Here is a 23,951-nt window from a genome sequence, read left to right as displayed (position 1 = left end):
CCAAATGTTCGGCTGGAAGTAAGAGTACATTCCAGTTATGCCAGTGATTTATCATAATTCTGACCCATAGTTGTGCCAGACAGCAGAGTAAATAAGTAACACACATCTGTCACAAGAAGAGGTACAAACACTAGTATGTTCTGGTAGTCTTCATTTAAAAATTGTCAAATGTGATAACACATAAAAAACTTCTGGAGGGAATACAAATAGGACCTTAAAAGACAAAGACTGACAGTCCCCAGAGCCCTCAAGTTACTAGAGCAATTGTGTGCTACAGTAGAGATAGTAAAGCTCTGCCTGGAAATTAGCACTTTTTTGGGGTTTTCCTCTTTAGTCTGCAAGAGACTTGAAGGTCTCTCACACTCGATTGCAAACAGAATCAGAAAATATGGGGAGTGCACAGAATCATTTTATTAATCTTCCTGAAAGAAAGTTCTGTGGTCAGATTAACATCCTTGGAAGCCTGTCAGAGAACAGGAACACACAATACTGAGAGGCTAGGAGAAAATAATTTTGTTTGCCCATACTACAAAAACAAAAAACATCTGAGCCTGCCCAGGCTTCGGCCACACCATGCCAGGATCATTTAGTTTTCTACCTCCTGCCACCACCAGCCAGCAGCGCAAAACTCCTCTCTTGATGGCCACTGTCATTTTCCCATTGTTGTTCCCTGAGGTCCAGATAACCATCTATTTTTAGAGAAGCAGACCTCCAAGAATTTAAGGCCTTTGCAAAGAGCAGTTGGTGATATGCTGTTCTTTTCTTACCCGAGACCTTTGTTCAAGCAACAAAACATTTAACTCCCTCTTGTCTCTGTGTGCGGTCGTCTGTGGAAGAATCCCTGAATCTAAATAAAAAAATGGAAGGGGAAGAAAGCATAATCGTTAAATCAAAAGGTAATTAATATAGCCTGTCCCTTTATTATGACAGTGTATTTACCAGATGGGGTTTGTTGTGTTTTGGGGGTTTGTTTTAGCTAATTTAATGTCCTGTAAAGGCTAATCAAAGGAGGGATTTACACGATAGTGAGAATGAGAGATCAGATTTAACACCACAACTTTTAAATACAAAGATTTATCATAGTCTTAATTTTTAATTGATTGCTGATCTCACAAGACACCATTCAAAGCTGCAATTGAAAGCTATTGGAAATATTCATTACATGACCCATAACAATAATGCTAAGCTATGAAAGTTATTAGTGGTGTCAGCTTAGCACATATAAATCAAGAAAACGTCAAAGATACATTTCTTCTGTGTATAAAACTATTGGCAAATTGAATTTAGGAATTTGTTAGGGATGCATGAGGAATCTGGTGTTTTGTTTTAGCTATCTCTAAAAACATCATTCAAGCAGCTACTAACATGGAAATTATTAAAGAGAACAAGCTGAAACTGTCACCTCCCTGTATCTCTCTTTCAGACCATCAGATTGGAAGGTCTGGCTTTCATCCTGCCTTTCCTCATTGCCTTATACAAGGTTATGTTCAAGCTCGGGTAATTAGAAATCACCTCTAAATCAAACAGTGTCTGAAATCTGTCTACAAATTTGTTCTCTTTGTCCAACCTAAATCTCATAGCCCAAAGAATAACAGTGTCATTTTTGCACAAGTGATCAAAAGTTAGGAGGAGTTCATCCAGGAAGGGATGGTTGTAAACTACATCAGCGGCCATAATGTAGTCAAAGTGACAGGAAGACCTAGGAAAGTTCTTTTCCAGATCAATCCCCCAAGACAATTCCTTAACATGAGGCTGGTGCTGGCATTTCAGTTTTGTGTTTTGGAGAATGTTGTACTGAAGGTTTCCCAGCAGTTCTGGCAAATCAGTGGCAGTCACGAGTGCACCTGTGACAAGGAGAAAACAAACAATCTTTAAATATATTTCAAGACTTGACTAAAAAAGGAACTGATTTAACCAGGCAGCTCTCATTGAGGGGAACAGAATAATGTAAATGCTCCCAAAGGCTCTTAGCCACTGTGCTTAAAATAAATATTTGGTTCCCAGTAGTTCCACTCTACAGATTGCCATCTAAATGCAGATGGGGATGGGTGGGAAGAAATTAAATAGTCAATGCATCTTGATATCATATTGGTTAAAAGTACAGTGAGCAACTAAGGATTGAAGAATACTAGTTATTAACTCCAAGAAGTCAGCATGAGATTTAACCATTGCCTCTGGTTCTTTCCTTTTCACATAGCAGAGAAAAAAAAAAAAGGGGGGGGGGGGGGGGGGGAGAAAGAAAGAAAACCACAAATCTTTCTCAGACTACAGAAAGCTAGAATTCTGTTAAAATGCAGAAGTCACTTCTCTGGATTACTCATGAGGAAGAACAGGCTACCATGAAAGAAAATACAGTGTCTGTAGCAGAAAAATCAAGTTGCTGAAAGAAAATGATGAGCACAAGTGGAAAGAAAGTGACCTGGCATCCAAGAGCTGTTTGGTCAATGGAAGGTGATACATTGGTCATACCTACACATGGCTTAATGTGGTTGCCACTGATATCCTGTGAGGCCACTAGTTTCTCATTTCAGTTCCTGTTTAACACTGTTAATGACAACATCATCTACTGGGACCCCCTTTACGGCATCAATACATACACTCAAAGCTTTACAGAAAAAAATAATGGAGCAGGTTTCCAAACAAGCCTTTTGGAATTTACTTTTTCTTGCTCTTGAAAGCTTCCAAACAACAGCCTTTTAGAAGAACTGAGACACTTCCTTTGTCCTCCGGTATTCACCTGAGAGATATTTCCAAAAGCATAAGAGCAATGGTAGGTACTCACCCAGTAAACTGGCTACTATGGAGACCAACCCAGTTCCAGCTCCAATTTCAATCACATTTTTGTCAACCAAATTGTATTGTTTAGAATTAGTTTCCAAAAAATAACACAGAACCAGAGCCTGTAGGGGAGGGAATCCATGAACATACTAAACAAATAAATTAAATAAATCCCTTCACTAAATATGCATTGTGATGTAAAAGCATGCAAAAAGATGCTTCAAATGAGCAATATTCATTTAAGCACTGTCCCTAAAGGTTCACAACTCACTATGATCTTTGAGCTCTATAGACTAACAAAATAAATGCTACAGCATGCCTCAATATAGGTTTGTAAAGCATTACAGCCAGAAGGAACAACTTAAATTATCTAATCTGTCATGCTGCATAACATGAGCTATAAAATTCCAGTCAGCAATTCCTGCTTATAACTGCACTTACTTCTCATTGAGTTAAAACATGTCCTTCACAAAGACATCTTCATATAAGGACTGCTTGTGAAAGAAAATCCACAACAAGCACAGTTAAACTCTTCCGATAGTTAATTATTTCTAAGAATAATTAACTACCATAAAGATTCATAAGGGACCAATAGATTTACACCTTTTCTTCCGGTTCAGTTTGTTTTCAGTTGCTAACTTATGTTTTTTAAAGTTGCTTAACAAGGTAACCCCATAGAAAACTTTTATAGCAAACAAAGCCACAAAGAGCCCTCTACCGCAGGCTCCTCATATATGCATTTATAAACTGATTAAGAAGCTTCTTTAGCATTTCTGCCATGTCTCATACTGACCAGTGAGTTTTAGTTCACTGTTGAAATAGAAATTACAGATTTTATTTCTCTGGCAAAGATAGTTTCCAGTTAGACTCCCATATTTTTTTCCCAGATTTTGATAATCATACATTCTCCATTGACAAACACCAACTACGGTTGCCACATCTTTTTGCCTTTCCAAATGGTCATCTGTATTGCAATTATTAGTGGCTTAGTTTGGCACAGCAAAATCACACTCTCAGTTTTGCTTTTGGCTGATTAAGAAGGAAAGGAACAGGAGGATTGTTGACCCAATGTTAACATGCTAGAAATTCAAAGAAAGCTTTTGCTTTCTACCTCTTAATTCAGATGAAAAAGAGTAGGGTCTTTTATGCAAACTTACACATATCTCATAATCAGCAAAGCTTTGATACAGAAATAAGTCTGTAAACACCAACACTAATTAAAGCCTGGTTCCTAAAGATTGTTTGATTAACATTTAAAGGTACATTATATTAAGTTTTTCTGTTAGTTCCGTATATTCCTATAATTTCTTCCCTCAGAGTTTTGTCCTATTCTGTTGTAGAAACCGGCTGGCAGGATCAAAATTTCTGTGGGTTAAATTAGGGAAACTTTGAAATCTGCCTTCCTTTTTATGAAACTTGCAGAAACCTTATTTTCCTTAAAGCTTTTGCCCTTTTGACAAATCTGGCTGACATTTTTCAGAAGAGTTCAAATACGGCTGGATGGAACAGCAAGGGAGAACATGAAGCGGCACATATAGAAGGGTTGCTTTCCACAGCAAAACTGGCTAAACCCTTCCAGAAAAAATATATACTTTTCAGTACAGCCCATGATTTTCTGACAATAATTGGCAGTCAGCCAACCTTTCCTTGAAGACTGCACTGAAGCCACTGAGATACTGCATGAATGACTTGACCAGTTCTGCTGAGACAAGGAAAATTGTTTGGAGTTCAAACAGCAGAGTACACTAACTCTCCTCAGTTGAATTATGGCCATACTTCTTAAAAATAGTACGATTCTGGGAGGCTGATACCACTGGAACAGAAATGGAGCCTCCTGGGTTTTAGTCTGCTCCCTCCTACGGGGGCTCCTGGAGATGGTTCTGTTTCAGGGATGTTCTCTGAATGCACCAAGTGTCAGTGATGCATCGTAGCACCTCCCTGACCACAGTCGTTCCTTTCACAATGGAATATTTCAAAACAGTCAGTTAGCTGCATTTCACAGTTTCAAAACCTTGAAGAAGTCTCTTTGTATGGTGGGCATGTTGATGGTTCTTATATCGAGAGCCAAGGACGATGGTTCTGTCCCACTAGATTTCTGGCAGGTTAAGAAACAGAAAGCTCCAGCTCAGTCTTTTCGCATGTCTGCATATTTAGAAGGTAATTTATTTTATTTTATTTTTCACATTAAGAGCTTGAGTAGCTTCTGTGAGTGCTAATACCTTGTGAGCTCATAACACAGCTGTTTCGGCAACCTGGATCTGTCTGCTGTACAGCTGCCTGTATTTATAAAATGTACAGAAATATAATCATCACAAAACTTCCATATTTCCTTCAAAATATGCTGCAATTGGTCAATAGGATCAAAAAGTACTGGTAGGTGAGGAGGGGACACAAGATCATACATCTTGTGTGACAGGGGCACAAACAAGAAATACCATTTAAGCTTTAAGAACCAGGAATCCATATGAAACAAGGCTAAATTCAAGTTTGGGATTTGCAGAACAGAGACTGAGAAGCACTGAAAGTTTTCCTTGGGTTTACAACATACAACAGATTTATCATGCAAAACAAATTAAAAGTGCTAGAAGACTCCAAAAATAAAAAAAATAACAATACTGCATAAATACTGTACCGATGGCCAGACGACTGCTCCATAACAATCAGTGGCTTCTGTAATTCTTATCTCATGGCCAGCAAAGTGAAAGCCTTCCCAGGCCTTATGAGTTATAAGAGCAGGAAAAAAACGCCTTCTCATGATTTCTGCAACTATCTGTTCATCTTCTTTTTCCCCTGGAAGCAAAAGTATAAATGGTCAAACAGGCTGAGTGGACTGATAATGAAACTACCAGTTTATATTGAAAAACTGATTTGGAAGCAAGTATGAGAATTGTGTGTGTGAATAAAACTACATCTCACCATTAATGGTTAGCATGACACATGGGAAGTATCCTGAATTCTAATTGGAGTTTTCAGTTTATGGCTAAATAATTTCTTTCCTGTTTTGTCGAAGAAGCCAAGTTCGTAAAAAGTAAAGAACTGGAATGTTACCATATATTGCTTTCCATTTCAGCTATCCAAAGGAAAAAAATTAACTTCTTTTATCCTTCAAGAACAGCTGCCCTAGTATAGACACTCATGGTCTTACGTGCACAATTTTTATATTATTTTCCATATCCTTTTACTGTTCACTTTCCCCACTTTATGGTTCTTTTTGACAGTAAACAAAAGGAGCCACAGTATCATTTATGAGCGTCACAAAACTTGTGAAACAAATCCTAGCAACACAAATTATGACAGACAGGAGTGAAAGCACTAGTGTTGTCAGGAAAGCTTATCCACCCATCCCAAGAGAGCCCTGTCAGGGGGATTCTTTCCAGTTGGCATGATATCCTGAATGTCATCCCTGTTGCTAAGCAAAGGGTATTTATGATAGCTAACATAATCCCAGATAACTCTTCTAACAGGAGAGGATTCATTCTTTTTTAGTTGAATACCGAGCCAGTTTCAGTTTTGCCATCATCACACAAAGCTGCACCATAATGTTGCACACACACAAGTATATACATATATATATATATATATATATAATACACATATCTATAAGTGAAGCTGTCCAGAACATTTTCTTAGCAAAGTCTAGAATCATTCCAAGTTTTCACAGGAAATTTGCTTTCACAGCCAACTATGATCTCTTGGCAAATTAGCTAAAGTAAAACATGTTTACAAGCTATACCTCCTAGAAAGCATGCTAGATGTTAAGATAACTGGGTTACCACCTTATCCAAAGCAGAGTTTCTGTATGAAGCCTGCAGTTGCCATCAAAATCACAGCTATCAAGATTGGGATCTGCATAAAACCAGCAGGCCCAATGGTTATTAAAAATGAAAACATTTACATTTTCATCAGCATAAAACACATTGGTCTAGGAAAGATTCTTCACCTTCACACTCAAATCACTGCAGTCACAGGACATGATGGCCTCAAGTGTTGTCATTTGCTCTGCCATATGTCTCAGTATTTTTAGGCCCATAAGCTATTGGGATGTCTCTCCCCCTTCGTTGTCATAGAAGGACCAAGGAACAAAAGCAAGTGTGAACAAAGGAAGAGATGATACTAAACAAAAACACATCAGGAAGATGCTCAGGCCCATTAGCCAGTGCTTTAAGCTTGTAACTCAACTTACTCTCAGCATCAGAGGAAACTAGAGAATAGCAACAAACAAGGAAGAAAAAGCAAAAATGTTCATGCGCAATCTTAGTATGTTGACAATAAGACAGAATCAAAATGCTAAACAAACAAACAAAAAGCCCAACTAACTAACCTACAGCATTCTCCAAAAATGTATTGGGTGTGGGGGGATGACCTTAATCATGGTATACAGCAAAAATAACGTAATGCATATACTACTGGAAAAAACATAAACAGTGTAATTTTATAAAGGTAACTTAAATAAAATAGTCAATATTGAAACTACTTTTTTTTAAGATGTTAGAAAATAAATAGCATGTTTCAGCCAGTTACATCTTTTTGCAAGTCTCTAATGTTAAGCTGAGAGAAAACACATGCATGGTGCCTGCAATCAGGGAACTCTGCACAAACATAAGTTAAGTGCCAGAGATACGCTGCTCCAGGGCAAAATTAATCTTTCCTTATGAAAGAATTAATATGATGCTGTCTTACTACACATATCATAAGTGTATTTAATATATCATTTTGTTTCCAGGCATACCAGATATAGCCTGCTTTTAATCTTCTCTGATTGCTTGGAGCAGTCTGATCTTGTTCTGTGATCACTACTAGCTGTGGAAGGAAAAAGCTATTCCTTCTATTACCTCCCAATTACAACCATTTTTCTTGATTGTTTCTCCCTTGACATCTGTTTTGGATCCAATTTTGTCAAGAAGCCATAACTTATGAAGTCTTAACTTACAAAGCTTCTGCCAGAATACCTATAAAACTTTAGCAGTACTACAGCTACCCCTCTAGTGCTCAATAAACATTTCCCACCTATTCCCTACATTATCAGCAATCTTACTACTTCAGGCTCGCAGAGCACCTATACTAACAGGGTTTGTAGGCCACTGCTCCCTCTCTGAGCTAAACTGTCCACAACCCTGAAAGAAGAATCCCAAATCTGATTAATAACGCCTTTGGCCATCTTAACCCACCTGGAGGATTACCAAAGGGATATCTGGAGAAGTTTACATATTTTTTATATTTTGACTTCCCCTTTAGAAGATCTTACTATTGTGGAGAATCAAAAAGAGTACATGTTTCATTAGAGACATCATATGGTAGACAGGTTTCAAAACCCTAATGAAAAACGTAATCAGTACCAAGATGCTAATGATTCTGACAAAGAGTGCTGACAAAATAAGGAGTGAAGACTTTTAGTCAGATTTGCTTGCTTACATACGAGTTTCCCTTCATATTGCAAAAGGCACTCTTCTATTTTCTGCTTTATATCTTCCAAAATAACTAAACTTGTGGGACTGCACAAAAGGAAAAAAGCTAATTTTTCTGTAACTGCCTTCAGAGCAGTCAGAACAGAAGAATAACGAACTAGTGGGAAATCTTTCAAGCAACAGGAAAATTGTTATCAGGCTAAGCAAAATCCAAATGAGATTAAGTCTTTTAATACATCCAAATGTTGAGAAAGTTCTTCTGGTACTTCAATCAAACTAGTTTCTTGCTAACAGATGCAAAAAGCTGGTAGGAAGTTATTCTTCTGCAAGCATTTATCTCTGTGTTAGTCCATATTCTCTTGTTCAGGAAGAAAAAGACTTGGAATTATGACTGAATGAATGGATTTTAATGACATTTTAAGACAACAAGAGCCAACCCATCAGTAGAATAGGGTCAGAGAAGAGTAAAGGAGACTTGACTGATCTGGCTCTCAATTCTTGTAAGAATGGAAGTGGATAATAGGCCTTTCCAGCAATACTACTCAAGCATCCATACTAAAGTGTCAGAACTTAAAAGAGTCAGCTAGGACTGATTCCTCGCTTCTTCATTTGCCTGAGTTTGACCAGGCAGGTTGGCCTCACTCCTCTTCTGTGACTTGGAAAGGCATGGAAGTGGTATATACATAGAATGACTTTCTTCAGCCTATTCATCTTTTTGCACGAGCATGTATACACAGAAACCACTGAGTTTCAGGTGCTAGAAGATGCTACATAAAGATGAGACAGTTCAATCCTGTTCAGGTAGCATATAGAAATTGAGATACTTTTGTTAGTGAAACAGATAGTGTTGCTTTGGTCTTGAACTTGTGTTCACAAAGAAGTTCCCATCTCTTGATGCCAAAATTCCTCTTGAAATAGAATTTGATTGTCTTTAAGTTTCTTAAGACTTTCTGCCTAATAGGTTAATTGCTTACAGCATTCTTTGAAATATTTTGGGTAAAGTATTGTTTATCTTGAAATTCTAACATCTTCTGAGCCTGTTCTTGGAACTCCCTTGGTTTTAAATTAATATCGAGCTGAGGGAGAAAAGTCATATACAGCTGACACATCTTGCACTATATCAACTACATCATTATGAAAAAAATCATAAACATCATTCTCAAAGGCAAAGCAATCATCGTTCTTACAACTGAAATGTGAACATAGTTTTCCAAAGAGACATACTAAATCATTTGGAAGACTGGAGTTGTGAAGTCAGTGGCAGGTTAGTTAGAGAAACGTGTGTCAAGCTGCAAAATCTTGTGTAGGGAACCAGAGGATTTTGCTGACACATTCAAATGTCAAATGAAGTGCTTTATATTAGAACAAAAACTAAAGAAAGAAAAGGACGTGAGTTCTGCTGAAACAGAGTTGGAGACGGCCTTCAAGTGGGAAGGGAAGGCAGAAGGAAAATACAAGGAGATAGACCAGGTCAGAATGGAAGGGGTTGCAAACTGCAGTGTCTTTAATGACGAAGCAAATCACACTAATAGACCTTAGGGTTTAGGCTATCTTTATCTGCATGCTTTTTGCTTAGAATGAGTAGAAATAGTACCTGTTTAGAAACATGCTACATGATCAGCTGTTCTCTTACACCAATTGTCACATAAAATCATGCTTGGGAGTATACAGCTCCATCAGGAAATGGTAACCTTAAAACTCAGTCAGGTATCTTCCATCAGTTAATGGCATATGTTAAATTTCTCACTGCATAACTAATGATACTGCCTACGTTAATGCATTCTCCGCTGAATAAAAATTGAACAGAGACAGGCATTGTTAAACAGCACTTAAAAAGCAGGAAAAGCAGCAAGAGACAAGGAAGCTGAATTAAAATTATATATTAAACAATAATAGATACCACTGTCCAGGTACTTGAATTAAAATCTGTCTAAAAAAGAAAGTAAAATTACCTTTCCACATGAAAGCTATGAAGAATATATTAGCAGTGAATATCTCTATTTTCAAACTCATTCACAAATAGCACACAGATTAATAAAACATCCTCCAAAGTACTTTCCTAATGGATTAGGACAGCATTAATTCAGAAACAAATTTTCCCCAATGATTCATCAAAACAACCTACAGGAGGAAAAAAAGCATTATTAGTCTCTTTCAAGTGCTAGCCCGACCCTGCTTTATCTCTTGAGGTCAAATGGTGTCACAGCCCAAGGTGATAAGGAAATAAGACCCAGATGTCTTCTGCTTCTCTCATGCTTTGATGGATCTCCTCCAACTGGCAAAAGGAATGAAACCCAAGCCTTCATCATGATGTTGACCTGACAAAGTTCAGCCCTCCAGCAACAAATCCTCCCTTCTTCAGAAGCAGTATACTCTCTCCTGTGGAATTTAGGTTTAAAATTTACCATTTAGACTTGTACTTACAAATATTTTAAGAACGATGTATCAACTACTGTAAAGACATACACGGTTCCTCTAAGGCTTCTCAGAAATTGCCTCTGAGTTTGATGAGCACAGGAGGACTATCTGTGCTGACGTTACTAATTGAGTAATTCATGAGTGAAAGTTCCAAGAATTCATGATTGCCAGGACTCTTCAGGTCTCCCCACTCAGGACACACGGAACTGGAGTTATCCAAAGTAAAGATTCAAGATGTATTTTATACATATAATACATACACAATATATATCATATATATTACATATATATACATATGAAAGCTATCTATGTATCCCCATATCAGGAAGATACCTGCAGAAAGGTCAGTAAGGGAACATATCTGCAAACTGTTCTGTAACTATAAGAGGTGACTGAAGAAGAGTTACATTACTACACTGATAGGAATAATCAGAAGGCAGCCCTGTGAATCCATCTGGGTATTTCAATGGCTCAGAAGAATTTTACCCCAAATCTACATTAGGACCCAGCTCTAAGGGACTCTGGAGAGATGATTTTTGCTGAGCTACTGACTTAGGGTCAGAGCCCTGGCCTTGCAAGCATTACAGATGGCTCCATAGAAACATACACAATCCTGATTCACAGAATGGTCCCCAAACCGATATCACTTTAGTATCTTCATTTTATTCCACTTCCATCCCATTCCATTACATTACAGCCAAGGACCCTTAAAGGAACAGGTTAGGAAGGAAACCTAATCATGTCCTTGACTTCCCAGACGTCAGATGTAACCTACACCTTTCTAAGAATATAAAGCAAAGCACTGTTCCAGTACTTATCTAAACTACACAGTTAATTTTGCCTTACTTCATCCCTACCTACAAAGCAGGAAATGATCATGTAACCTGAGAGTAGGCATTCCAGTACATCCACTACAAGGAACCTGCTGAAGTGATGGCAATGATGAGGTGTATTATATTGATTAATCTGAGATGCTATGTCAGAGTAATATAATGCTTGAAACTTTATACTTTGAAATGCAGAAATACAAAACTGCCACCCACAGGCAGCCTCTTCTCAGCCAAGAGACAAGATGCATTTAGCTCAGAGCACGAGAAGGGAAGAGGAGGAGAGGGGTATGCTCACGGTATCCAGCCTATGTATTTACCCAGGCATGAGAGACACATTTTCAATTTGCAATGCACACCACTCATATCCCAGCCCTATCCAAAACACAGGTCATCCAAAATCATTAGAAGGCTGAAAACAGAGAACCATATTCAGCTAATCTCATGAACACATAATGAATTCAAATATGACAAGTACTTCCCTTGTTACTTCATCATGTTTGTCTGTCATTGAAAACATCTTCAGGTCTAGGCTCAGCAGCTATTTGATCTCTAAAGATAACTAAATTACTTCCCTTTGACCACAAAAAGTAGACTATGTTCTTAAATTAGGTGGTCTAATGTACATTATAAAAGGCCGACAGCCAATTTCCTGATGGATAGGCAGGCTCTGTATGAGTAATTTAGACACTGTAAGTCATTGTCTAGTCTAATCTTTCACATCTCTTACCTTGCCCGGTCAAGATGGCTTTGTGCCATTGAAAGCTCTTACTTCCTTGTAATGACACGCCAGAACATGCCAGGTACCACAGCCAGTGGAACAGAAGGGACTCAACAACATTCCCCTACCAATAACTCTGGATTTCTAAAATGATTCTTTGAGGAAAGGACCTGAAAGTAACCTAACAACACCAATCCATGAAAACATACCACCTTTCTCCTGTAGCAGTTGAGAAATATTTAATTTATTGTTGAAATGCAGCGACTACAGAGGGGAAAGATGTGAAAACAGGAAAGACAGGCACATGGCTGAGGGGTAAGAATGTATTACAGACTTCTCTACAGAGTTAACATCTGATTTGATTATCTGAGTGTTGCCTCTAACTTCTGTTCTATCCATACACAGGAAGTTTCCATTTGAGTTTAGTAATGTCTTCAGCAAAAGTGGGTCTTGTCGGAGGAATAGAAAAGGAACAAAGAAATGTTAATTCAAATTAGTACACCTGATTTTTACTATAGTATTTGAATGCTGCCACTTTCAAACAAAAGAGCTCAGAGGTATGTTACAATAGCCAAGAGGCAACTTCAAAGAAGAGATGCTTTTAGACTATTCTGATTTGCTGTGAATTGTGTACTTTAGCTCTAGTCACTCCTTAATTGGGTTGTACTCAAGTCTTATTCCACACTACCTCTTTTAGCCTTTTTTTGTTTGGAGACTGCTTGTTGCCTAAGAGGAGTAGAATTTGACTCCTGATGTTTCAGTCAATCTTGCAGTGAAGAAAAAAAAACAGTAGGTAACTAATGGTGTGACTTCCAGGAGTCTGGGTTTTTTTTAATGCTTTTGAGATGAGAATTAATGGAAGAGGTTGTTTGGTTGTTTTGGTTTTCTTAAACATAGAAGCGTAATTCAAAGCTAAGAGACAAAAAAGATGAAGATGAAATGAAGAAAGGAGGTGGTGGGAAGATACAGCAAAAGTGTCATTTATATATAGCATAAATAGGCTCATTTTTTAACCAGCACTGTTAATTGCAAAGTCCACTATATAAAGAATGCTTCAGCAGTTTAAGTGCTCAAAAAAATGGAGGAACTGACTGCTGGACCTTCCTCAGAAGGATTCAAATTCACAACTCACCCACCTGAGGGGTGTGTTCCAGCCACCCTACAGAACCAGCTGCTTCCCCTTCCCTCCATCACCACCAGAGGTGGGCCACCAGGAAACCAGGATTACAAGAATCATGCTAGAAGGACAAGAAGCAAGGGAAAGCCCAGCTATGAACTGCGCACTCAGTTGTGACAAGGCAGACTTGCGCTCCACACTCTGCTCCTAGGATTTTTTCCACATTTTACAGCAAAGTCTCTGAAGTCAATGGAAAAGTGTCAGTGGGGAAAGGAATGAGCAAATAAGCATCTTTAGAAGTAACCAAGGAAATAGTAATGAGACACTAAGTCACTCCCTTTTCCCAGCTGAATATCTCAACTTCTAAATTACAGGGGTTAGGCTGCTTCTCACTTGCCTCCATTCCAACTACATCCCATTTAAGGCACCTTTCTGGACTCCACCAAGAGACTTGAAATGACAGCAGGAATTGACATCAATTAGGACATCTGTCAAGCAGGCTGAGTACAAGGAGTGTGCCCCTTCTAAAATGACGGGAGATATGTGAAGGTTACCAGGTCAGTATTTTCTCAGATATTTATGGATTAAAAACTGATCCCTGGCCAAGTAAAATGAGATGACAGAGTGTCAAGGACAAGTGTGCCTTGCAAGCTTGCTCTTCTCCTTTTGTTTCAGAGATAAAATCATTCTGAGGTGAATTTATATAACGCAACTGTGGTGAAGTAATTTAGTATCCCAAGAAATGCGAAGTGGCAGAATCTGATCTCAGAAAAGTTTAGCCAAGGAGAGTTAAAGCTAAATTCATCAAGAGAAATCATGAGAGGAAATAAAGAGACACATACAACGATGCAGGTGTGATGAAGAACTGATTGGATAAAGACACCAAAGGAAAGATCAGACTGGGTGAGGATCTACCTGTAAGCTGAGAACCAGTAGTAATAGGAATCATGAACAAGAAAGAGGAGTTTTAACCTGGAGAACTTGTGACAAGCCAATTAAGAAGGGAAAGACCTCAGACTGGAACTTGCAGAGAAACTGAACTGGATTAAGAACCCTGAGAAAGAGACTGGGTAGGTGAAGTTAATGAACTGGGAATAGGGTTGGTGGTAGAGGGAAAGGATGAGAACAAGGAACACACAGGCTCAGGTAAGTATTTTGTATTTTATATATATAAAAATATATAATTGAGCAGGTAAGTATCTGTGCAGCAGGTTCAGCACCCTTCACCTCCAGAACCTGGCATGGAATTTAATATAACAAAATCTGGTGCAGATGAAACTGTAAGGATATCCCAGTTTCCATTCTTGTCTCATCCTCTTAAATTGGTGTTTCTAGACATTGAAGAGAACCACCTGCTATTGCTATCAACAGGTTACTCTGTTAGCTAAGTGGAATGTATTTCTGTATTTGAGCTAAAGATTTTGCCCTACCAACTAATTTTGCATACATTAACCTAATGTCCCAGAATTCAATTTATTTTCATAATTCCAAAGCTAAAGAAGTCACACGAAGACTCACTCCTCCCCACCTTGAACCCTGCATGAAGAGAATATCAATATTAGAGACCCAAGCTTGCAGAAGCATAGAAATGCCTGTGCAACTTTCTATCAGCCCTCAAGTACTACGGAATACATAATGACAGTAATCAATATTTCAGTCTTTAGTAGTTCTACCTTTAATATTTATTCTTCTAGATATTTCTTCCCCCAGCAATCATACTTCATTGCATAGGATCAACTTGAGCTCTTGGTTCAAGTCAGAATTACACAATAGGAAAGGGAATTGCATTAAAGAAAATCTTCAGATTAAGGCACTTGAACAGTGCTTTGTGGAACAGCAATCTATACCAATCCCCATCAGCCATCTTTTTGTGCAATGTCAGTTTTCCAGAGAAGGTCATCAATTTGGGATACTTTAAAAAAAGTATTAAAAACCAAAATAACAAACATCAGTTTCAGTAAGCAAATAATTAATTTTAGGTATTGCAGTCATGCTCAAAGCTCCACCTTGCCTTGCTGAACATGTACGAAAGAAAAACCAGATGCTAAGCTCTCTTGAAAAAGCAGAAGCCCAAAAGCCTGGCTTTACATGGACCATGACTCAACTAAGATTTTAAACAAAAATATTATGAAAAATAAAATAATTTTAAAAAAACAAATCCTTTCACATTTAGCTGTAGAGCATAACTAGACCCCACCCCAAAACGACACCCACCCTTGCCCTAAAACCTTGTCTACTCCTGGTGACTCCTAAAAAGGAGATTACTTGTGATGCTTTAAGATCTTGAAAGATGTGCAACCATGAACTTGCCTAAGGAAAAAAGCTGCCATCAGTCCCTGAAGGAATTTGAAGGTTAGGTTTGAGGCTGTCTAGACAGAAACCAAGCTTGTAATAATCCATTCTTTCTAAATGACACCAACAAACAAACCTCTCCTGCATAGTTTGTTCATAGTCACAGCTTCGTTCCCTGGAATGAGTTGCAGGCAAATAACTGGAGGACAGATGCCAGGCACCAGTAGGAAACTGCTGGGACCATAGTATGCCAGTATATTCCTACATAGCTAGAACTACAACAGTGCTACCTGTTGTACTTTCTGTACAAGTGCCATAAACATAATTCTTCAGGAAAAATTAATAAGAAAATAGCTCAATGTCAGCAAGACACCATGTACCTTAGCAATATTCCTAAGTGGAACAAGAAAATACAGTGAAAGAAGAAACATTTTACCTTCTTGTCTTTCTAATTCTCTTATTGGTTCATTTTGTAGATGATTCTGTTGTGATGATGTCCAATCCATGCTATGCCACAAAACCTGGGACAGAGAAACAAGCCTGCCTGAATAAAATTATTTCTTTTTCCCCACACAGCATTTCACACACACACCACAAAAATATTTTTACATCTATTATGCTATAATTTACTTCTATTAATAACAAAGACATGTAGACATATAAATATCAATATTAAAACCATAAAAGAAACAGAAACAGTAAACTAACTCAACTGTTCTACTTTCAGAGGGAAAAAAAGCAAGAAGGTTTAAAAGAAAAACAAAAAAGAAAAAAAAAGAGCTTTGATAAACAGTTAGAACTTTTATGAAATTTTAAAATTAGAATCAGTTCATATCAGCGTAAGTAGGCTTATAAATGATTGAAAGGAAAAGTAGCATCAAACGTGTGAAAGAGAAGAAAAATTGTACCAAAAAGATCTACTCTTGCTTGAATTATTTGGCTTGGAAGGAAAGGAAACAACCTATTAGTAAAGGTTGCACATAAGAATAAGTAAAAAGCTGGATCTATAGACTGTGTATGTGCACAAAACATGTAGACTTGGGAGAAAAAAGTAATAGAAAAGTATGGCAGGGGACAATACAATTTTCAGCTGTCTGCAGAAAAGCAGAAAAACAACCAATAGTCTCCAATTCTGGATATTTTACAATCAGAAAAACACTGAGTTCACAGGAGAAAAAAAAATCAACTCAGTGCTCTGGTAATTTTTAAAGTTCTTGCACTGTTATATGGAAATTTTACTGATTTTTGCAGGAGGTTACAGGCAGCATACAGATAATAATCCTCAGATGTCTAAACCCCAATAGAGATGCAATTAAATAAGGCAATGTGTGATGGAGTATCTCTATCTAGCAAAAATTAAAAAAAAAAAAAGGGGGGGGGGCAGCGCAGTGGACACAAGCAAAGTAAAAACATATGCTGAATCTCGAGAAAACTTCCTCACAGCGCAAAGCCTTAGGCAGGTTTTCGTCGCAATACTTCAGATGAAAGAGGACAGTACCAAAACAGCCCTGTCTTGTTAGAGGGGCTGCATCATACCCTCTTGACTTCACCTTACAAAGTCACGCAGGTTTAATGTTTGGCTTTAGTACCACAATGCCAGCAGCCATTAACCTATTTGAAGGTGAAAAATAACTTAGGGGGTTTCTACACATCACCATAACTCATAAAATGAAAATACTGCTATTATATTTATGTCCATCTATGCACTCAGCAATAGTAACATCATTACATGGGACACTGTCGTGCTTTAACCCCAGCCAACAACTAAGCCACACACAGCCACTCATTCACCTTCCCCTCACCACAGGGGGAAGGGGGAGAGAATCAGAAGTGTAAAAGTGAGAAAACTTGTGGGTTGAAATAAAGACATTGTAATGAGACAGAAAAGGAAGAAAATCATAATAGTGATAATAAGAGAATTAGAATATACAAAGCAAGTGATGCACAATGCAATTGCTCACCACTTGCTGACTGATGCCCAGCCAGCTTTCCCCCACAGTTTATAACCTGAGCATGACATCGTATGGTACAGAATATCCCTTCAGCCCGTTTGGGTCAGCTGTCCTGGCTGTGTTCCCTCCCAACTTCTTGTGTTCCTCCAGCCTTCCCACTGGCAGGGCATGAGAAGCTGACATGTCCTTGACTTACTATAAACACTACTTAGCAACAACTAAAAACATCAGCATGCTATCAATATTATTCTCATACTAAACCCAAACCACAGCACTGTACTAGCTACTAGGAAGAAAATTAACTCTATCCCCGCTGAAACTAGGACAGTATCCACCCCTTATTCTGTATCATTTATGACATGTCCAGGTGTTGCAGTTTAATCCTGGCCAGCAATCAAGCACCACACAGCTGCTCACGCATCTCCCCCACAGTGGGATGGGGGAGAGGACTGGAAAAGTAAAAAGTGAGGAAGCTTGTGGATTGAGATAAAGACAGTTTAATAGGTAAAGCAAAAGCCGTGCACGCAAGCAAAGCAAAACAAGGAATTCATTCACCACCTCCCACTGGCAGGCAGGTGTTCAGCCATCCCCAGGAAAGCCGGGCTCCATCACGTATAAAAGTTACTTGGGAAGACAAATGCCATAATGCCAAATGTCTTCATTGTCGTCATTCCTTCTTCTTCCCTCAGTTTATATACTCATCATGATGTCATATGGTACGGAATATCCCTTTGGCTAGTTCAGGTCACCTGTCCTGGCTGTGTCCCCTCCCAATGTCCCATGCCCCTCCAAGTCCTCTCGCTGGCAGGGGCTGAGAAACTGAAAAGTCCTTGACTTGGTATAAACATCACCCAGCAACAGCTAAAAACATCAGTGTGCCATCAGCATTGTTCTCACACCAAATCCAAAACACAGCACTGCACCAGCTAATAAAAAAATTAACTTTGTCCCCGCCAAAACCAGGACACCAGGTCCCACACTTTCCAATACATCCCATCCAATCACCATCATCTTTCCTGTCTTTTGATATATTAACACAGATATCATTCCCTTAGCCTACAGGCCCCTCCTCTGAAATGTTCATTGGGTTAATTTAATCCATGACTTTGGGCTCCATCTGTTATGTTAGTTCTTCAGGGCAGGAGAGACTGTGTGTGGTGTTGGATTGTTGCATGCTGAAGCCAGTTCTTGTTCCATCACCATGCTGCTTATCTGGTTCTATCATCAAAATTCATTCTTCATTAATCTGGGTAAGTATAATATCATTTGTATGGCTTATAGCAACAATAGTAGTGATGACATACAGTATTATATAGCAGTTAACATCATATGATTCAAATCATTGGCTAGTCTCACCCCGAATCAAATCTTGGGGTGCACATCAGACCGCCCCATCCTCCTGCACTACCCACCAGGTGCACCCAGGTCCTTGAGCAAAAGCAGTCACGTGAATGGATTTGCCTTTGCCTGAGGCAGGAATAACCCAGCCTGTCTCCCCCAGCGTGTTCTTTATGTGCACTACAGGGACTTTATCCCCTTCTACAGTAGTAAAAGTTTTGATTGGGCAGGGCCAGCTCCACTGGCAGATCCCCTGGTATTGACTGACCAGGCGGTTTTGCTGAATGTGTATCCCAGTGTTTGAAAGTCCCACCACCCGTCGCTCTCAGAGCAGTCTTTCACAGTCCGTTGTGCCGTTTGATTTTCCCGGAGGCCGGTGCACAGGGGATGTGATACACCCACCCAGTGTCACGCTGTTGGGCCCGGGTGTCTATGAGGGTGTTTTGGAAATGAGTCCTGTTGTCTGACTCAACTCCTTCTGGGGTGCCATGTCCCTGTAAGACTTGTTTTTCAAGGGCCAGGGTAGTGTTTCAGGTGGTGGCATGAGGCACAGGGTCTGTTTGCAGCCACCACATGGTTGTTTCCATCATGTTAAGCACATGGCGCTTGCCTTGGTGCGTCTGTGCGAGTGGGATACAACCAGGCTGCCAGGCCTCCCCGTGATCATACCTCAGCCATCAACCTCCATACCAGAGTCCTTAACTGCTTGGCTTTGTTGATTGCGGCACGTTTCACATTCATGGATAACCTGTGCTACATTGCCCATGGTCAGTGGCCTGCCTCGGGTACGTCAGCACCTACATGACCTACTTTTACAGCCAGGTTCTGTGGGAGAGGATAGAGAATGTCTGAAGAGAGATGTGTGAGGAGTATGGAGAACATCTGACCATTATTGACAGGAGGTAAGAGAGAGGAGGATGGAGAATGTCTGACCTGGCAGGACATAAGAGCACAGCTGGGTATTGTGAAGGAGAGTAAGAAAGACAAACATAGTTATCTAGTAGCAAATAGGTGTCTGCATGCTTGTAGTGATATATAACTATGTAACTGGATGAATGGTTTCTGCCCGGAGCCTGGTGGTACATACAGCTGGAATGTCTATCCAGGCTCAGAGATATAAATACAAGCTTCTCTGTACAATAAAGCGTCTCTGGTTGCACCACAACCAGAGTCCATGCCTTCATACGTCACAAGGTTCTCTACCTGAGCAGCAGGATCCTGCCACAATGTGGCAGCCCAGATGGGTTTGCCTCTGCGCTGCTGGTGGCTCTGCTTCCATCACTGCAACCACCCCCACAGGGCATTTACCACCATCTACGAGTCAGTGCAGACACAGAGCACTGGCCACGTTTCTCATCCAGCAATGTCTAAAGCAAGCTGAATGGCTTTCACCTCTGCAAACTAACTTGATTCACCACCTTCTTCAGCAGGTCATATACGACTCCATACAGCCACCTTTCACCTCTGATGCTTTCCCACAATATGACAAGGCCCATCAGAGAACAGGGCATGTTGCTTCTCATTTTCTGGTAGTTCATTATACAGTGGGGTCTCTTCAGCACATATGACCTCCTCCTCTGGTGCTATTCCAAAATCTTTGCCTTCTGGCCCGTCCATTATCACTTCAAAGATTCCTGGGTGACTGGGGTTTCCTATTCAAGCCTGTTGTGTGATCAGTGTGACCCAGTTACTCCATGTACCATCAGCTGCATGATGTGTAGAGGGGACTGTCCCAGCTCTTTGAACATCCAGCCCAGCACCAGCTGTCGGGGTGCCAGGAGGAGCTGGGCTTCAGTACCAACCACATGTGAAAGCAGCTCAAACCCCTTCTTATGCTGACAGTATGTTTTCCAGCACAGCAGGCCTCGGGTCCTCTGTATCCCTAAATCCCAGCCCCCGAGCGTCAACCTTGAGTCTCCCCTGGTGCTTTCTGCCAGAGGCTCGGCTGGTGCAGTATCGCCGCTGGTGCACTGCTGTGGCAGTGACTGCCACCTGATGTTCTTTGACCCTCAGCAACCCCACAACAGAAGGGTCCTCCCCAGAGACTGGGCAAGGTAGGCAGCTGTTTAATTCCCCCTGTCTCCAAGGCAGCTATACCAAAAGCCACCGGTACCCTCGTGGGTCCTTGAAATACCCTCTCCTGAGGCAGCCCGTGCCAAGGATGCGCAGAGCCTCTGGGCCAGTCACAACGGGGAGCTTTTGCCAGTCGTTCCCAGTCAGGCTTATTTCCGCCTCCAATACAGTTAGCTGTCGGGATCCCCCCATCACTCTAGAAATACAGATGGGGTTTGATGGCATTAGGGCACACTGTGCGCCCGTGCCCACTAAAGCCTTATACTCCTGTGGGAGTATAAATAAAGAAACAGACAAGTAAAAGTGAGAAAATTCATGGGTTGAGACAGAGACAGTTTAATGGGAAAGAAAAGGAAAAAAATAATAGTAATGATAATAATGATAAAAGAGTTAGAATATACAAAACAAACAAGGCACAATGCAATTGCTCACCACTTACTGACGGATGCCCAGCCAGTCCCCGAGCAGCAACCCCCAGCCAGCTTTCCCCCCCAGTTTATATGCTAAGCACGATGCCATACGGTTTGGAGTATCCCCTTCGCCAGTTGGGGCCAGCTGTCCTGGCTGCGTCCCCTCCCAACTCCTTGTGCCCCTCCAGCCTCCTCATGGGCAGGGCACGAGAAGCTGAAAAGTCATTTACTTAGTGTAAACACTGCTTGGCAACCACTGAAAACGTCAGTGTGTTATCAACATTATTCTCATCCTAAATGCAAAATATAGCACTGTAGCAGCTAGTAGGAAGAAAATCAACTCTATCCCAGCCAAAACTAGGACAGGCACAGAAAAGAAATTCAACGGGATTCAAAGTCTTCGTAAGCATCTTCAGAATAACAAGTATAATTAGAAACTACTGGGACAGTAAGCAGTAAATGTCACAAACCCCCATCTGCTTGTCATCTACCTCAGAAGTATATAAAAAGACAATTTTTCTTCCCATTAGAAGATAAAAATAACAGGTTAATAATCATTCCCTTTGCATTCCAAAGCACAAGCAACATTGCACTATAAAATCATCCTGTAAGGGAAAACCTTTGTGTTTTGTGATCCTGTACTTCTGTTTTTTTCCATTCTAAAAATATCCTTTGAGGTATACTGAGCTACACAACAACCTGCCTGACTTTAACATACAAATTCAGGAGTACTACAAGCAACTACACAGCGCACAACAGCTCAGTTGCCCAGTAATGCTGTTTAAAGTAAATGATAAAGCAATTTAGAGTAAAAGACACAGACAAGTGGAACAGCACTGGCACCCACTGCATTTCAGCCAACATTACCCGAATCTCTTGCAGCTTTCCAAAGACTGAACTCCAACAGAAAAGTCCTTATCTGCCCCGTCTATTCTCTCCCAGGCAGAATTGTGCTCTGTAGCATGTCACACACTGACAATATCCCCACACCAGCAGCAGTAATAAATCTCGACAGCTGCAGCATGAACATGAAGTGGGCACCACACACTTACGTAAGGGAGCAGATTTTGTAACAGCCGTAGGCACCACCCAGTCAAGGGCACTCCAACCTGCCACATAACCAACTTTTGAGTACTTTTTACAAGAATAAGGTAGTGACAGAGTGCTAGTAACCACTCACTGTTACTAAAACATAACTGAAGAGCAAAACCCCATCCGTCAAAGGGGTCTTCCAAGCACAGAGGGCAAATTACAAAGGGACAGGGATGCATCTGTGGCACGGCTATATAAACGTGTGCGCACATTGGAATGCGGAACTGTAACAAGCTACCTAACACCCAAAATCCTACCTCACTTTACCCCATGAGACAGCTGTCAACGTGCATAAATACACAATTCTTCTCTTTTGTATATACAAGATGCACATTCGCCCAACAGATTGCAAACACTCACTGCATGGGAACAAATACAGGTATCTCCAAGACTTCTCTTATTTAGACTATAACCAATCCAGGACAGGAACTGCCTCTTAAAACAGCTTTTAGCAAAATTAAACTTCAACTGGGGTTTCTAGGCGCCACTCAAAAATAATAACTATTGTACAAAAATACTAATCAAGCCCTGCAGAGAACTGAAGGTCTCTCTACTTTCCTACACTTGGCAGAAAAAATTAACAGGAGCTTTTCTACGTTTACCAGCTGTCAAACAAATCACCACGACCCATCCACACTTTTAAAGCAAAAATCAGTGATTTGCAAAAAGCTGCTGTAAACTGTCTACACTGAGAATTTGCTTAAAATATTATAATCTTTTACAAGAGTAATATCAAAAGGGATCTGTTTTGCCTAGTAAACACCATACATGAAGTATTAGACTGTCTGCAGCTCTAAAGGCCAAATCCCACCCAGTTCACCTCAGCCCTTCATCCTTTTAGGGGAGGCTAATGTTTCATATGAAACTTCATTGTACGGACCTGGCCTTTCAAAGAATGAAACGATGAGAAATGAAGTAGAAATATCAAATGAGAAGACAAAGAAAAGCAAGGAGGACTGAAATGTACTGCAAAAACACAAGTAAAACCGGCAGCATTCAGTGCTTTTCTACCTCAGTCCACAGGAGCGAGAAATAGATCCTACAACCATTCAGAGACAAGTGAGATGGGGAGAATTCTGAGCCTAAAACATGGTTTCTCTCACAAATTAACCTGACATAAGTGCTGCAACCAGTGGATACCCCTGATCATCACTTCTGCAAAGAAATTCTGGCTTTGGACATGGTCATGTAACTACAAATCTAGAAGCATGACAACACTCAAACAATTATTGCACATCAGATTATGTAAGGAATTACTGTACTGCATGATTTCCCATGAGATTTTATGAGGGCTTACACTGTCTCACGATGTAAATAACATTACTTTCAGCACAAAACTTTCAAGACATGCCGAGTGAAGGGAATGAGGAAATCGGGATAAAAAACCTAAATGAACTCACTTTCATTCTCGCAACACCTAGAAATAATCGAAGTAGTTTTCACGATTTCATTTAATGCCAAGGTTAAGGAAGCAACAGATCGCATGTGATTTTAACAGCTCTTTCACCTCAGAACGCAAACAAGCGGA

General features: G+C 40.0%; 1 protein-coding gene across 2 annotated transcripts; it reads right to left on the bottom strand.

Moving 5' to 3' along the window:
- Window positions 1–281: 281 nt before the first annotated feature.
- Window positions 282–23,930, bottom strand: LOC102049715 (protein-lysine methyltransferase METTL21E-like). 2 transcript variants are annotated; one of them, XM_005440936.3, is made up of 5 exons: window positions 22,199–23,930; window positions 15,995–16,079; window positions 5,411–5,568; window positions 2,783–2,900; window positions 282–1,844 (listed from the first exon to the last, which is right to left on the bottom strand). In XM_005440936.3, the coding sequence occupies exons 2-5, from the start codon at window positions 16,062–16,064 to the stop codon at window positions 1,420–1,422; spliced, it is 771 nt and encodes a 256-aa protein (XP_005440993.1). In that variant the 5' UTR covers window positions 16,065–16,079; window positions 22,199–23,930; the 3' UTR covers window positions 282–1,419. The 2 variants fall into 2 exon arrangements, with proteins under 2 accessions (XP_005440993.1, XP_055557121.1); XM_055701146.1 differs by lacking the exon at window positions 22,199–23,930 and adding an exon at window positions 17,520–17,635.
- Between the last annotated feature and the right edge of the window lie 21 nt (window positions 23,931–23,951).

The sequence above is a fragment of the Falco cherrug genome, chromosome 2, assembly GCF_023634085.1.
Source record: "Falco cherrug isolate bFalChe1 chromosome 2, bFalChe1.pri, whole genome shotgun sequence".
Lineage (NCBI taxonomy): Eukaryota > Metazoa > Chordata > Aves > Falconiformes > Falconidae > Falco > Falco cherrug.
The sequence above is the reverse complement of the archived record's forward strand: the minus strand, read 5'-3'. Positions and strand labels throughout refer to the sequence as shown.

What these genes read in the sequence shown, in the direction of transcription:
- LOC102049715 (XM_005440936.3), bottom strand. Translation starts at nt 16,064, where the DNA reads ATGGATTGGACATCATCACAACAGAATCATCTACAAAATGAACCAATA. An exon ending in AGAATTAGAAAGACAAGAAG is followed by an intron (nt 5,569 to 15,994) that starts GTAAAATGTTTC and finishes TTTTGCTTCCAG; the next exon opens with GGGAAAAAGAAGATGAACAG. An exon ending in GAGCAGTCGTCTGGCCATCG is followed by an intron (nt 2,901 to 5,410) that starts GTACAGTATTTA and finishes CCTCCCCTACAG; the next exon opens with GCTCTGGTTCTGTGTTATTT.